Here is a 14183-nt window from a genome sequence, read left to right on the forward strand (position 1 = left end):
AAGCCGCCTTTATGTGAAATTAGACTTGTTTGGAATCACTTATTCCAAAACTGAGGAATTTTCCCAGGAAGAAGTTGACTTCAAAACATCACACAGAAGGCTCCATCTTTCAGGAACCGGTGGTGTCATTCCTGCAGTTCTCTTTCTCTCTGCCTCAGGAAAGATGGTCTCAACAAGAGATTTGAAATTTCAAACTACCCACAATGAATGTCATTAGGACATATTTTTAAAACTAATATAATCATTGATTAGCAGCAATTTTAGACTTGGAAGTGATTTGCTCTACCATAGTAAGAGGACAGGACTGGAAAATTTCTCACAGTCATAGAATCATGAAATATCCTGAGTCAGGAGGAACCCACAAAGATCATCAAAGTTCCTTCTAGCCCCATACTCTGAGGTTGTAAAATTTGTTCCTGGGGGCCATCCACAAGTAAAAAAAAAAAAAAAAATCCTTGATTTTGTTAATATAATAACTGCTAAAGATTAGTCTCCTCTGACACCTCAGTTATGGAACAAAAGGCTCCAGGGCAGACTCACAATATATGTAGAATCATACAAAACAGTATCCCAAAGCTGTTAGTCAAGTTGCTTTGTAACTCCAGAGGGAAGCTCATCACCCAGATTACATCCAATGCTTTTGCTTACCTTGGATAGAGAGAGATGATCGCTTTCAAGGAACTGCTTGCTTAAAGAAGGGTCTGTGCTTCCCGAAGACGCCTTCCGCTCCAAAATATGAACACTCTAAAAAAACCCCAAAAATTAAAGATAACACCATGGCACAAAACATACAAAATGCTACCCATCCATGACTTAAGTGTACAAACAGTTCGTCTTCTGAGGTAATATACTTCTCTCTCTTTTTTTATTATTGGTTTTTAAACTAATTGCTCTCTTTAATCTAGAAATTATGGTTAACTAAAAAAAAGCCAGGAAAGACAAGTAATGCCATTCTTACCTACACAAATGAGAAGTGCTCCTATTATGTTTTCTGCTAATATACAAGACAATGAGTACAAATATCATGCAGTCAGCACTGCTCTACATTCACTTCTGAAGCAAATCACTGCACATAAGATATTCCTGCCTCTAACATATTCATTATCAACCCTTAGCATTTTGTTATTGGCTTCTCAACTGAAGTAACTAATTACATGAATGCTTTTAACATATTACAGGTGTTAACAAGGTCAGTTACTGCGTCTCAGCTGATGGGCTTGCTAGTGCACATTTATGGAACACTGTGATCTCAAACAATTGCAGCTGTTTTTACATCTGACAATACTATTAAATTTTATATCTTCAAAGCATCATAATAAAATATTTTATTCATATTTTATTCTATTTTATTCATATTTTATTCAATTTTTATTAATAATAAAAATTAAATACATAATGTCAAAACTAGTCCTGAAAAAACTACTATTCTTAAAAGACATCTAAAAAGGTCTTCCCATTTTCCAGAAATGTTTCACTATTATTTTATAAAAGAAAAATAATTTTTGATACAGGAGAAAATAACCGCATTCTTAATGCTTGGATCTGCATTTCATTCTCTGGTGAAATTTTGCTACATCTCAAACTATTATTTGGTAAGAATTCTACTGCAACATGTCAACAGTATCTCTTTGGTATAAAATAAAACTACTTCATTTCCAGGACATGTAGCACAAACGACAAACACAATTGCCATATACCCTCTGAGAAGGGTTTTTTTCAGCTGAAAATGCCAAATAAGTTCAGTTCACAATTAAGCTTCTTTACATTGCCTGAAGAAGAAGTTACATAGGTACCAGTGACAGCTGAAACAATCGGGAATATAAAAACACACACAAACTGTAGTGTAAATATTTTTGTTTATACCAACAACTAAGTACATAAGGACCATAACCAAACTAAATTAAAATAAACACAGCTATTCATTTAAATGCATATACAACACAGACCCCATCTTGCTGCAGAGCAACACACAGACCTTCATTGTTTTCTTTCAAGTTGTGACTGTGAATGAGAATAGGAAAATGTGGAGACTGTATCTGTTGTCAGTGGAGATTAAGCATCACTGCCACTATACAACAGTAACCAGCATTTATTTTCAGTTACTTTCAATTAAATTTTTCAGCAAAGAAAGAACCACAAAGTTCCTAATGATAAACAATGATAAGATTTCTCACTGAATAGAGAAAATGTACACAGTATCACATTTTAACAATATACAAGAAAACCTAAACCTGTTCCTCCAAGGAAGACTAAAATGTCTCTTGATTACCATAATCAGGACGATTCACAACTTTCTTGCCAGTTTTGTCTGGCAGGCAGGAATCCATCCATCTTGAGATGGAGCAATGCCCAACACAGATGTTCTGAAGGTCTCATATGCAGCAGCTGGTGTAGTTTGTTGTTACATAACTGCAATTTCATTTTGTACAATATTTAGAGAGGAGTAACCAACAGCCCTTAGCTTGCCAGATTTCCAGTGACATTTTCAATTGCATGGTTTTAAGGCAAGGAGGTTTTGTGCCTTTTTTTTTTTTTTTAATTAGCCCTCAGTCATTACAGTTCCACTTCAGTAGAGAAATACATTATTAGCTGACAGTACTTTAATGAATGCTGGCTTATTCAACTATTTGTTTGAAAATTAGAAAATGAGCACTTTTTAAATAAAACTGCCTTCTTTACTTTCCTTACTTCCAGAAGTGTTGGCTTGTTGCCTTTTATATGTTTGCTTTTCAATTCTTTTCTTTTATGACCACCATTACGCTAACACAAAATCATTTCTTTAGATTTGTGACATGTGTCTAGCATAATATTAAGAGACATTACTTGGTGCAAAATGTTTTCCATTAATGCATGTTATTTTTCTGCAAAATTGCAGCTAGAAATTACACAATCACTTGACATTTTGAAAAGCAGCTAATTTCACAGAGCAAGAGTTTAGTTATTTAGCATTACAAAAATAAAAATTACTTAGATCTTGAAGGTATTATCAAGGTTTTTTGTGTTTTAATGTAAAAAACAGAGTTGGTAAAGGAAGTAGTAAAAAAAAGCTGATAAGAAGAAAAGGAAGAAAGAGGCAGATCAAAACATCTTCCGAGGCTTGTTTATAATCAAACAGAAAAATGAATAATCCATAGGTGTATCAATCAACCTGATACTCTCATTCCTCTCATCCCAAGAATACAGGCAGACAAAAACCAATCTCCACATTGCTGCATTCCAGACTTCCTTCATGTTTCAGAATTACCTGTGTTGATCTGTCTTGGAGGAAAACGCCAACATTATTCAATTCTGTGTGCTCTTCAAAACTAATTCAGTAGAATTACAAGTTAAACTCAAATTACTCTGTAATGCCATTGCTAAGTCTTAGTCCTAACTACAATCTTTCCTTCATCTTTGTGATTATCCACAATATACATTACATATGTGAGCACACATTTGCCTCAAAATGCCCCCTAACAAACCAACGTATGGGGAACACAAATGCTTGTTCTGCCCTGCCTTTTTCCTGTTGCTTCCCAAAGACATGTGACAGAGAAAGAAATTGATGGAGAAAATAACAGTATGATGTTCTATCATATTCTCATCTTCTCTGGAGGGCAAGAATGGAAACCATACTTTACAACATCTTTCTATGTATCTTGCCAAATTCTTTTCTCAGTTTACAGTTCAATGACTCATACACCAGTATGACATTATCCCAGTTTTGGCTGGGATAGAGTTCATTTTCTTCCTAGTAGCTGGTATAGTGCTGTGGTTTGGATTTAGTATGAGAATAATGTTGACAGCACAGCAATGTTTTGGTTGTTGCTAAGTATCATTTACCCTAAGTCAAAGACTTGACAAGTTCCCATACTCTGCCAGTGAGGAGTTGCACAAAAAGCCGTGAGGGAGTACAGCCAAGACTGCTGACCTTGTCAAAGGGATATTCCATACCCTAGAATGTCATGCTCAGTATATAAACTGGGGGTAGTTGACCAGGAGGGGCCAATCACTAGTTGGGGACAGGCTGGGCCACGGTCAGCTGTCAGTGAGCAGTTGTATTGGCCATCAAATGCCTTTCTTAGGTTTTATTTCTTTTTCTTTTTCTTGTTGTTCTTCCCTTTCACTACAATTGATGTTATATTTTATTTCAATTATTAAACTGTTCTTATTTCAAACCTCAGGTTTTATCTTTTTTTATCCCTGGATTCTCCTCCCCATTCCACTGGCAAGGTTAGTCTCCCATCAGGCCAGAGGCTGAGGACCCTAACTTTTAGTCACTCAATCTGACTTCCCACAAAACAAAAGACATTTAGCTGTTTCCACAGGGAAGACAAGGAAAGAAAAGATATTTTGAATAAGTAGAGACAGGAAATCTAGTGAAGGACAAGTCCGGTACACATGCCTCCCCTTTCTACTTCACTGCTTATTTATTTAATGGAATGAATTATATTTAATGCAAAGACTTCTCTATATTTTATAATTTATTATTTAAAAAAAAAAAGACAGGCTGGTGAGGAATTTATCACTCACATTGGACACAGACTCTCTGCAGTTCAGAAATATGCACAACATGTGGTTAACAGTTAATTAATGAAAAAGATCTGTTGGGCCATTTTATTTGTTCCTAGCATTTTAGCAGTCTTCAATAACCATGGGGCCTAGACATACAATTTTCTACAACAGTAATTCAAAATAGAGTTTTTCTCTCTGGTTTTTTTTGTGTGTGTGTTGGGTTTTTTCAATCTAAAGAACTAACTATTGTATCTTTTATTACCTGCTATTCACTGCACCCTAGCAAACCTGTGTTCTTATTTGAATTCCATTTAGTACAAAGTGCAATGTTCGACCACTTTCTCTCAACTAAAAGCGTAGCATTTTCCAGTTATCCGAAACACAGTAGAAGTAATAAAGGTAGACACAGATTTGACTGAATACATACCATTTTTACTACCTTTTAAACAAGCTGTGATATATGCCGAGTTAATCTGCAATATTATTTGCAAAGGGAATAACCTTGAAATTTGCTTTTATCTTAGGCTGCTTCTCAGTCAGCTCTGGCTTTCCTTCTGTAGATGTTGGAATAAAGATAGATTCTTGAATATAACTGTGAGAGAAGGGTGAGCACAAAGCAAAACAATCATATCGCATCAACGTATTTCTCCCTTCTTTCTTCTAACACTTTTTTTTTAATTTTTATAAAGCCATCGTGGTCCTATTCTCATCCTAAGTCTCTCCTATTGACACTGCTCCATAGCTGATTTCAACAATCTCAGCTATGAACTATCCAACAAAGGAACTTAATAACACTTTATGAATAGCACATGAAGTTAATACTTTTTTTCTTGTAATACATGCTCATCTTGTACAGAAATGTGCTTAAGAGCAACATTTTCTCTTTGTAACCTTTTTAGTGAAAGACAAGCATATATATATATAAGAAGCAGTTCTGTAGCATATGAATAATATACAGGTATGTATGCCTACTTCTTTCCTGGGATATGCAAAATAAACACTGCTTGTGTAACAGAAATGTCAAGGATTTGTTAGCTCAGGAGCTCCATGTCAGCTCTTGCTAGAGCTCCAGCTTTATATCGTACTTCATGTCAATGCTTTTAGGCTCTGGAAGCAAAGAAGCCTTTGGTTTTCAAAGTACTTTTTGACAAACTCTGAAGAGAAATAAGCTCTTGCTCCACTGGATAAAGCAGAAACGAGCTATCATTGCAACAGCAACCTTCCCTTTGCCAGAATGATGGTTTGGAGCACCTACCAAGTTGCAGCCTGAATCTTTAATGACAATCTTCTCCTTTTGCAGTTATCTCAAGATAAAGCAAACAGACAAATTTACAATATCTGACAGAAAGAATTCACATTTGCTAATGATACAAAATTTTTATAAATATTGAATAATCACAATCAAAAGGATTGATATTTTGTTAGTCTGAGGCTAGCAATTCATTTTATTCATGCTCACATAGTTTTAAAAAAGGAGGGAAAATAAAATTACATACACAAAACAAAACCATTCCTTGATAGGTCAATTTGTTTATGAATTAAAGCACTCTAGACATGAAAGGGAGTCTAACTTAACACTAATCATAAACCAAAAAGCTGGAGCCTCACTTAGAAAAGTGCGTAGATTCAGAAAAAGAAAGACTTTTCTTCCTATGACTCTCACATCCTACTGTAAGTTACCTACTTAGCCTTTCTCAATATCCTTTGAACTTTAATATGCACAGTACAAAAAGACAGGAGATAGGAAAAAAGGGGGGTTGAAAAATTTTTAATCAGATTTTTTTTTTAAAACATGAAATATTATTCTACTAGGGGAAAGTTTTTACATAAGCGCTTCATTTTCAATTCCAGGGTAAAGTATTTAATAAAAACAGGAAAAGAGAAGTGTCAGAACAGCAAATATCTTTACTAAGGCTTACATTTCTTCTGCCTAATACATTTGTACATCTTGAAATGTGCATAATCTCAATCACCCATGAGTGATACTACCTTCCAAACCTAAGGAACATTTTTGCACTCTGTCAAAGGCACAGGGAAAAAATTATGTTGTAGAGTAGCAGCAGCTAATCAGTTTAAAGAATAACTACATGTTTTTGTTAACAATTCTGCCATATCGTTCCTTGGCTCCCTCAGAACACTTTCTTGCTCCGGTGAGTTGTTGCTTTTAAAGTACTCAACTCTTCTGCTCTAATCCTGCTTCAACTGTTTTATGTGAAGAAAGTTAATTAGGAAAGAGAGTGAAAGAGAATTACATCACTGTAACAACAGTACTTGGCATTTAGTAGCATCTTTAGTTTGAAAGTCTCAAGAGAGATTAATAATTATTATTGAAATAATTCTCACAAACTACTGAGAAGAAAAAGGCTTTTAAAAGTCTATGTTTTGCTACAAAGCAAAGCCAGGAATAAGGCTGCGTTCTGAGGTCTGTACCATATCTATTAGAGCACTGTCCATCCTTGCCTTTCTTTTTAAGTCACAGAGACACAGGAACAAGTGAAATTTACAGGTAAGCACCAAGAATTTTTTCCCAGACATTACATCAGGCTGACAGCAGTGAACAAGCAGGTAAGCTGCTACTCACTTTAAGAATAAAGAAGGTATATAAAAGCTCTCAGACATCTCTTCCTCATTGAATATATTACATTACATTATATTGCAATCTCACATGTCTCAAGTACACTGGACAGTAAAAATGCCAATCAATTATATTGTTAATTTGTGAGGCAGAAATCTATAGTGACATCATAAAATCATCCTTGATATTGCATCACTGATTGTAACTGGTCATAAAGAGAAAGCTTGAGTTTGAGGTATCTTAACATATTAAAACTAAAAAATTACACTACATGACCATGCACACTCCCTCCTATCCCTTCACAAACTCTCACACATCTTATTGTTCCCAGTCTCAAAAAAAATACCAAAAATTCTAAATTAAATAGGACAATGAATTTCCAGCCGGCAAGGTAGATCTGTGTATATGATGGACCTAGCCTAGCAAGGGAAAAGCCCTATTGGCTGAAATCCCATAGCTGCTGCAGCCACAGCTGTTCCTGCCATGACCCTTCCAGTTGCCACTCTTCTGCTTCCCTCTGAGCTGCCAGGGATGGTGTAACAGCAAAGGGAGTCAAAGCAATAGCAACAGCAGGTTTTGCATTTTAAGCCCCAGCATTTTGCATTAAGTAGCTTCAGTCTCAAACACTAGACTCCTTTTTCTACAGGACAGATAAAAAGCAAACCTGCTATTCCTTAGAATAATCATACAAAAAGACTTTAAACATCAAGCAGTTAGAATAAAGTTCTCATAGATTTTTTTTTTTTCCTTCTACACATCAACTAGCTCTCCCAGATACTCCTGGTCACAAAAGAAAAAACCAAAGCCACAAATTTTTCCATGCTTGGTTTCTCTCCTACTCTGCCTTACTTTTTCAGACAGTTGTTGTTCTCCCTAAAAACAGTCCTTCCTTCTTAGTTTCATATCCTACAACCTCACAAAGCATTTGGCCTACCTGGTTCTCTCTCCCCTACTCAGTTTTTTCACCTATGTATTTCCTGACCACAGTTCTTGCTCTCCAAATCAAGTAGTTTCTACTTTCTACAAAGTTGAGCACTACACTGCTGGTACTTATTACTTCTTCCTCCTGTGCCACCCACTTGCTGTGGCACGCAGATGTGAACTCAGCTTCACAGAACCTGGTGGTCCCTGCAGTACATCTGTGAAAAATTTGTAGCTCTGTCTCTTGCAAAAAACTTGATGGTGATCTTCTTAGCCAAGAATAGCCTTTATAATTCTACTTTTATGCTTCTTAATGTCAACCTAAAGCATGAAACTCTAGAATTGACATAGAAACCATCATAATTTCCTATTATGCTGTATCGTTACTTGATGAAAGAGACAACAGACAAGTCACCTCTCTTTTTCTGCTCCCAATATATGTCTCATTTAATCAGCACTTTAAGCTAGTGACTGCCTTTTCTTATATGCTTAATACAGTACACAGCACTGTGAGGCCTAGATTGCTACTGCATCTCTATATCCAAATAATGATTATTGGTCCTTTTTTTCAGGTTCATACATTTCACCTCCAGATTCACCTACTCCAATATCTTTTTTACAGTTACTCTATAAACTAAGGTTTGGTTAAGATTGCTGTAGACAGATGACTCAATCCTTCCATCATCATTAAAGGCTTTATATCTACAAAATGGTGATACTCACCTTAGGAAATACTGCTTTCAGGAGACTGACAATTGAAATACAATGGTTGTAAAAAGCTAAATAGGCATTTTCCAACAACAGACCTTTAGGCAAGATCAGAGCCTTGAAATCACATTCTGCTTCTAAATTTCATGGCCAGGTAAACATCTTCAACCCAGACTCAGTCCTTTGTGCATCCCTTGAGTACACCCCTTCTATTAGTCAATGCTGCTCTTACAGAAAGGAGAAAAAAAAAACACAACCAAAAAACCAACAAGCCATGTTAAAATCTGAAAAGCAGATTGCTGCTCTGGAAAATCATTTTTTCTTCTTCCTTCAAAGCCCCTATCTTTCACTCTTTACATATGGTTGAAAGACAATAGTCATTTGAAATATGAAAGCTCTCCTAGTAGAAAGGTTAAATATAAGGCTAAATGCAATAGGACTAAATGCTTTTCTTCTTTTGTGATTGCTGTGTGGGAAAAGAAGGATTTGTAGAAAAAGCAAACAGACAAAGGGAAACAGAAAAAGAAAGAGATCACAAAGAGAAAATAAGAATTTGGAAGAAAAATCCTCATATTTAAAATAGAAGACATTGCTAAATCCACTTCCTATCAGGTATTAGCAACCCTTCAGATGATGGCCAGAAAAGTCAAAATCTCTCCTTTGTTCACAGTTTCAATATTATTACTATCCTTCTGTATCACTCACTCTGTTTAATAGCCTGGGGTCAGGCTTCAATTTTTCAAACTTTACATTATTAACCCTATGATGTATTCACTTCTTTCTGCCTTCTCAGCACAATATTCCTACCCACGCATTGCAGAGAATATATAATATATATATATAATATTACAGTCTGCCTTATGACTTACATATTTTATTTATTGACTAAATATGCAATATTCATAAAGAACTTACATCCATACAACTGAATATACAACATATGATTTTATCATATTCAGCTGTACCTTCTAAAAGCTGTTAGTTTTCCTACGTTTTGTTGTGCAACAGTATACAGCTAGCCTCTTCAGAGTTTCATAAGGGATGAAAAACAAGAATCTATCTTGTCAGCACAGTCCACAAAAAAGGCTATCAGAATTGCATTTTTTATGCTAACCTGTGTATGAAGACTCTTACTGCCAGTGGAAGTCAAAGTGTGTTTCACACTCTGCAACAGTTCCACAGTAGGAAAAACTGCTGCTGTTCCCTTCTGAAGTATTCCTTATCAAGGACACCACAACTAACTTGCCACCCTGTTCAACTCAGGGGTTAAACAAAACAGGTTGGTTCTGGGCCTTCTTCTATCTAGCAGTCCAAATCAAACATGATTTTAATGACAATTAATGACAAAAATCTGAAATCAGTTTTTTTGTTATCGCTGGCTTCATTAGTCTGTTCATTTATCTATTAACTTAGTCATGGAGCCTGTAAATTGGCAATGTCAAAGCTTTTGCTGACTTCTAATTCTCTTAGGTGATATATATTGCACAAATAAGAAAGCTACATTAAAATGCCAGCATTATATACAGCACAACATTTTCCACTCTCCCTGAAATGATTTATCATAATCATGTTCACACTCACTCAGCCTCCTGCACCATTATTTAAAGGGAAACTGTTCCATAATTGCTGGTATGACTTTGACAAGAATTATATGATAAGATTTCAGTCATTAACCATCTAGAAAGATCAAGTGTTATCCTCACATTTGACAATGAAAGCTATATTGACACTTCATCCAGTCACATCACTTTCCACATTCATATACCAATTCAGGAAGGGTGCTTTTCTCCTACCTGCTCTGAAGAGTAAAAGGAGGTAGCAAAACAGAATTTTAAAGCCTTTTCAAAGTAAAACCCAACACCTCCTGAACCAAAACCCCCCACCCCTGAGCTGTCATTGTGTTTGAGGAAAAGCCTATGAAAACCAAAAAATATACAAATAATACCACAAGCAAGGAAAGAAATTAGAAATATAGCAGAAATACAGTGCTTATAGTAGCTGGTAGGATGAAGCTGGTTGATTTACTGTGTCTACATGCACAGAGGAAACACCTGTATGTTTCTTTTCCTGGATATAGTACCACTGCACTTCACGCTGCATTGCTCTAGCTCTGTGTCTTTCTGCAGAAGAAATTGTTCAGCCATTCATTCTCTTGGATATTTGTCTGCCTTTAACACTGAAAGCACGAAGGCAAAAAATGAATGCCTAGCAGTAGCCTTTCCAGTCCACATTTACATGCCTAAATATAACTGTTAAGCATCATCACACTTTATTGGATATTCTGGATGCATCACATCACCAACCTTTACAGCATTATTTTAAAATCATGCTTCACATTTCCATGGTCAAATATGGACTTAAAGTTAAGCATCCATTTCGTTATGATGACAGGTATACCTTGCTCTATACTGTTGCTATGGTAACAGATATGGTAGCCATTAGATTTATGTAAAATGTATTCCCAAGAGGTACTTTTTTTTTTTTCATTCTCACTTGCATGATTGTATCCAACTACCTAATTACAAAGAAAACTCAGAGGATATGCTCTTAGCTGAGACCAACAGCTCCTATGAGGTCTTGCATTCACCTTAAAGTTTAAATGTGGGAGACAAAATACACCGATGCTTCAAACAAAAGGTGTTGAAATCCTTGCTCCACATGGAAGTAATGAAAAATTAGGAGATTATATGCTAACTAGGACTTAATTAATTGAGTACAGCTATCCCAAATCCTGTACACTCTGACAGGGAAAATATTTATCACCTGTGAGAAAATAATTTTTGGATTTACTCAAGCAATGTAAATTATTAAAAAAATTCCAGACATATTTCCTGCCTGTTACTGAACATACATCAGAATTCTACTGATTTAACATTTTAAACATACCTTATGGCAAGACTATTTTCATTCAAAGATGTAAATGTTACAGTTTTCATCAAAATTCTCAGTTTTCAAATTTTTCATAAGACAGGTAAGGGCAAAAACTTCCCCAGCAGCAGCTGAAAAATATTGTCCCAGCTGGCATACAAGTAGCTGCGAAAATGTTCCTAAGCCACAGCCATTCAAGTAAATGTGTACCACAGCTAATGATTTTATAAGCTCTTTTCCTGCCTCTTTTCCACAGATCAGTTTTAAAATATGTATTTGTTCTAACCAAATTTTCAGTATAAATCTTTGTGTTTGTAAATATACATGTAATAACCAATCTGAAATCTAGTGGGTAGCTCGGACACTTTCTAGTGGGCAGCTCCCACTGGTGCTGTGGCCAGACTACACCCATCTCTTAAAAAACCCACAGAAACGCTCAAGTTGTTTTGAGCGGAAATAACACAGTCTTCATCTCAAAGGGATCATGGAGAAAAGATGTATTACATCCACATAGACAAGGGTATCTTAAAAACTGAAGTCCAACATAACTGGACTAGTACTTCAGTATGTGGTACAATCAGTGTAAATTTGTAGTAAAACAAATAATAATACTTAAAACGTTAGGTTTTACAAAAAGACGAACAGTATGATATTTAAACTGAATTACAACCTTCTAAAATGATAATGCATCTCTGTAATTATATTTACAAGAAGAGATATCCACAGAGGACACAAAACAATTTTAAGCAACCGTAGGTTCATGCCATCAAAGAAACCACTTCCCAAAAGATTTCAGAGCATGTTTCCTACTTGTCCATGTGATTACACACTTCTTGTTCCACTGCTGCACATAGTGCCCATGTTGCTTCTGAATCTTTTTCAAGCAACTTCAGAAAATGGAAAAAAAAAATCAACTAAAAAAAAAATCAACTAAAAAAAAATCAACTAAAAAAAAATCAACTAAAAAAAAATCAACTAAAAAAAAATCAACTAAAAAAAAATCAACTAAAAAAAAATCAACTAAAAAAAATCAACTAAAAAAAATCAACTAAAAAAAAATCAACTAAAAAAAAATCAACTAAAAAAAAATCAACTAAAAAAAATCAACTAAAAAAAAATCAACTAAAAAAAATCAACTAAAAAAAATCAACTAAAAAAAATCAACTAAAAAAAAAAAAAAAATCAACTAAAAAAAAATCAACTAAAAAAAAATCAACTAAAAAAAAATCAACTAAAAAAAATCAACTAAAAAAAATCAACTAAAAAAAATCAACTAAAAAAAATCAACTAAAAAAAAATCAACTAAAAAAAATCAACTAAAACAAATCAACTAAAAAAAAATCAACTAAAAAAAATCAACTAAAAAAAAATCAACTAAAAAAAATCAACTAAAACAAATCAACTAAAAAAAAATCAACTAAAAAAAATCAACTAAAAAAAAATCAACAGTTCTTGGCTATGGTGATATCATCCAGTGCTATAAGCAAACAAATCAAGAGCTAGTGAGAACTAAAGGCCACATTACAGGAATAAAAGTACCATCCCACCAGATGGTGCAAACATTTAGAGCTTTTCCTTACCTGCCTCCTGTCTCTCTGAGACGATGATGATGAGGAGGCACTTCTATGTGATGGAGTGGCTGTTTTGTGAGCTGGAGATATACTCTTCTCCTCTGAACTCATCTTTGCAACAAACTTGTATTAATGATCTTGTGCTTTTATCATTCATGTACAAAAAGACAAGGAATAGTCTTCTGCATCCTTCTGTTTCACAGTTTATGGACAGCCAAAGAGGAATTCAGTCTCAGTTGAACTGCACCTTAACAAAGAAAAATGTGACAGAGTGAATGAATACACCCTCGCTCCAAAGTAGTTCTGCAGCAAAGAAATCTATTGACTATTTAATCCAAAGGTCTCCCAGTCTTTTACTCCCCTTCCCAAACACAAATGCATTGATCTGCCTTCTCAGAGAAGATGACAATGGTATTATATTTTAAAAAAAAATAAATAAGGAAAGGCATTAGTAATTTACAACAATTCTCAGGCAAAGACTACAAATTCTTGAGAAGGGGGCATTATCCCATCCTGCATAATATCACAACATTATCAAGTTGTGGACTTCTCATACTGCACAGATACCACTGAACACCCCTTTATATAATCAGTACCTCTGGAAAATCCTGCAATTAGAATAAGGACTCTGCAAGCTGTTTCTTAAAAGCAGGTCCCTCTCTCAAAGATGGTGACCTCACTTGCAGTATCAAAGGCTTTACTGAGGTAGGGGGGAGTGAATGCCTGGGTGGGCATTTGGCTGCCAGCCAGGGCTAACCCACCCCAGCTGCAGGGGGCATTCCCTTTACTGTTTGCTCAGCCACTGCTAGTACATTACCTCTTTACGACTATCAGATGTTTCCTCTCACTTCACCCAAACACTTAATTTCCACACAAGAACTGAAAAATAGATACTTAGAGCAGCACAGAGGATACTTGTGTTAATAAACAAACACTATCTGTCAAGCCCTATCAAAATGCTGCAAGTACATCATGACAGTTCAGGAATGGAGTTACACTTCTCCATGTTTAACAGATAACTGTGATCTTGCTTCAGCTGACTGATA

General features: G+C 35.2%; 1 protein-coding gene across 3 annotated transcripts in view; it reads right to left on the minus strand.

Annotated features, from left to right (window-relative positions):
• Positions 1-13372, minus strand: part of OSBPL6 (oxysterol binding protein like 6) — a 55160-nt gene extending 41788 nt beyond the window's left edge. For 2 of the 3 annotated variants that reach the window (XM_008931066.3, XM_008931065.3), the window contains exons 1-2: positions 13147-13371; positions 649-744 (exon numbers count right to left, since the gene is read on the minus strand). In XM_008931066.3, the coding sequence (XP_008929314.1) occupies positions 649-744; positions 13147-13248 (198 nt within the window). In that variant the 5' untranslated portion in view covers positions 13249-13371. Of the gene's footprint in view, positions 1-648; positions 745-13146 lie in introns of all 3 variants that reach the window. The other variant, XM_008931064.3, reaches the window with a different exon arrangement.
• Between the last annotated feature and the right edge of the window lie 811 nt (positions 13373-14183).

This window comes from Manacus vitellinus, unplaced genomic scaffold, assembly GCF_001715985.3.
Source record: "Manacus vitellinus isolate BGI_N305 unplaced genomic scaffold, ASM171598v3 scaffold_20_pilon, whole genome shotgun sequence".
Lineage (NCBI taxonomy): Eukaryota > Metazoa > Chordata > Aves > Passeriformes > Pipridae > Manacus > Manacus vitellinus.